We start from the raw sequence: 1,253 nt of genomic DNA on the forward strand, positions 1-1,253 counted from the left end.
TTGGGGCGGATTAGGAGCCTCTTCAAAAGAAGGAAAACAGTCATTTTATTTTTACAATAGAGGGAGCTTAAAGCCATCATATCACCGAGTAGTCCAGCAATGTGTATACTGGTACAGGAACGTGAATACAAACCTAGATGTGCTGTGCGTTTACATTGGAGCACTGGCAGGCTGCCAAGACTCCATTTCCATAATACCTGATAGGAACAAGAATTGAGATTTCATTTCACTTGTTGTGAACTTTGACGATGAATTTCTCCACTACGGCTTTAGCTACAAAACTGAATGAGGACTTGTTTTTGAAGTGTGTATACCGCTTATTCCGTATGCAGTATGCCTTCAGCTGCACTACGGTCAGCCGAACATGCTCATGGCCAGCTCCGCCCAGTTGTTATTGTTTAATGACAGATGACTGGTCTGTCATTACAACTGGGCGGAGTTCACGGCTGTCGAAGCCACGGCTGGATCCTTTGGCTCCTACGTGAATAACCCCCAGTACTGATCACTCATTGTTTGCTCAGTACCGTGAAGGATCGCTAAATATTTAACAGATCCTGAAGCTCCACCCCCTCTTGACTCCTGCTGAAGCTTTCCACCCTGCTTCACCTCCTGACAGCTTCTCCCTTCCCCGCTGGTAGCCAGCAGCTGGATCGGCTCTCTGCCGACACAGGTGGAGAAGAGCAGCGGTGATCAGAGGGGACACAAACCAAAGTTTGCAGCTGGCACCCATTGGGGAGGAGAGAAGCTGGGGATGCCCCGCATTTACGACTGTTTTTGTACTCTCGACATTGTGCCCACAGTACGATTTTCGGCTGAAATGTTGGTGCAACCCTTTAACTTTAACCCTTTCACACTCAGTCCAAAACTAAAAACAAGATGTTGTGGGTAGATTCCTACTTTAACATGATCAGAAAAATCAATCAAATATGGACATTTGATGGGCCTGATATCTGATACAAATGTAGCTTAGAGAGCTAGCGCTGGAACATCTGCGTAATCACATGTCGTTTATGACTAGAGCCCACAGATAGTGACATACGTTCCTATGGTTGGTATATTTTTATTTATACAGCGCCGTCAATTTCTGTAGCACTTTACATAGTTGCACATTCACATCAGTCCCTACCCTCAAGGGGCTGACAATCTAAGGTCCCTATCTCACATGCATACATAGAGGGCCAACTTAGAGAGGAGCCAATTAACCTATCAGCATGTCTTTGGAGTGTGGGAGGAAACCGGCGTACCCGGAGAAA

The 1,253-nt window shown here is 46.1% G+C and overlaps 1 protein-coding gene across 1 annotated transcript in view; it reads left to right on the forward strand.

The window, feature by feature from the left end:
- The window catches only part of LOC108801092 (guanylate-binding protein 1-like), a 20,781-nt gene extending 20,091 nt beyond the window's left edge, over positions 1–690 (forward strand). The window contains exon 13 of the mRNA XM_018573040.1: positions 589–690. Coding sequence (XP_018428542.1) covers positions 589–690 — 102 coding nt within the window. The remainder of the gene's footprint in view (positions 1–588) is intronic.
- The last annotated feature ends 563 nt before the right edge of the window (positions 691–1,253 follow it).

This window comes from Nanorana parkeri, unplaced genomic scaffold (assembly GCF_000935625.1).
Source record: "Nanorana parkeri isolate BGI_ZX_2015 unplaced genomic scaffold, ASM93562v1 scaffold2214, whole genome shotgun sequence".
NCBI lineage: Eukaryota > Metazoa > Chordata > Amphibia > Anura > Dicroglossidae > Nanorana > Nanorana parkeri.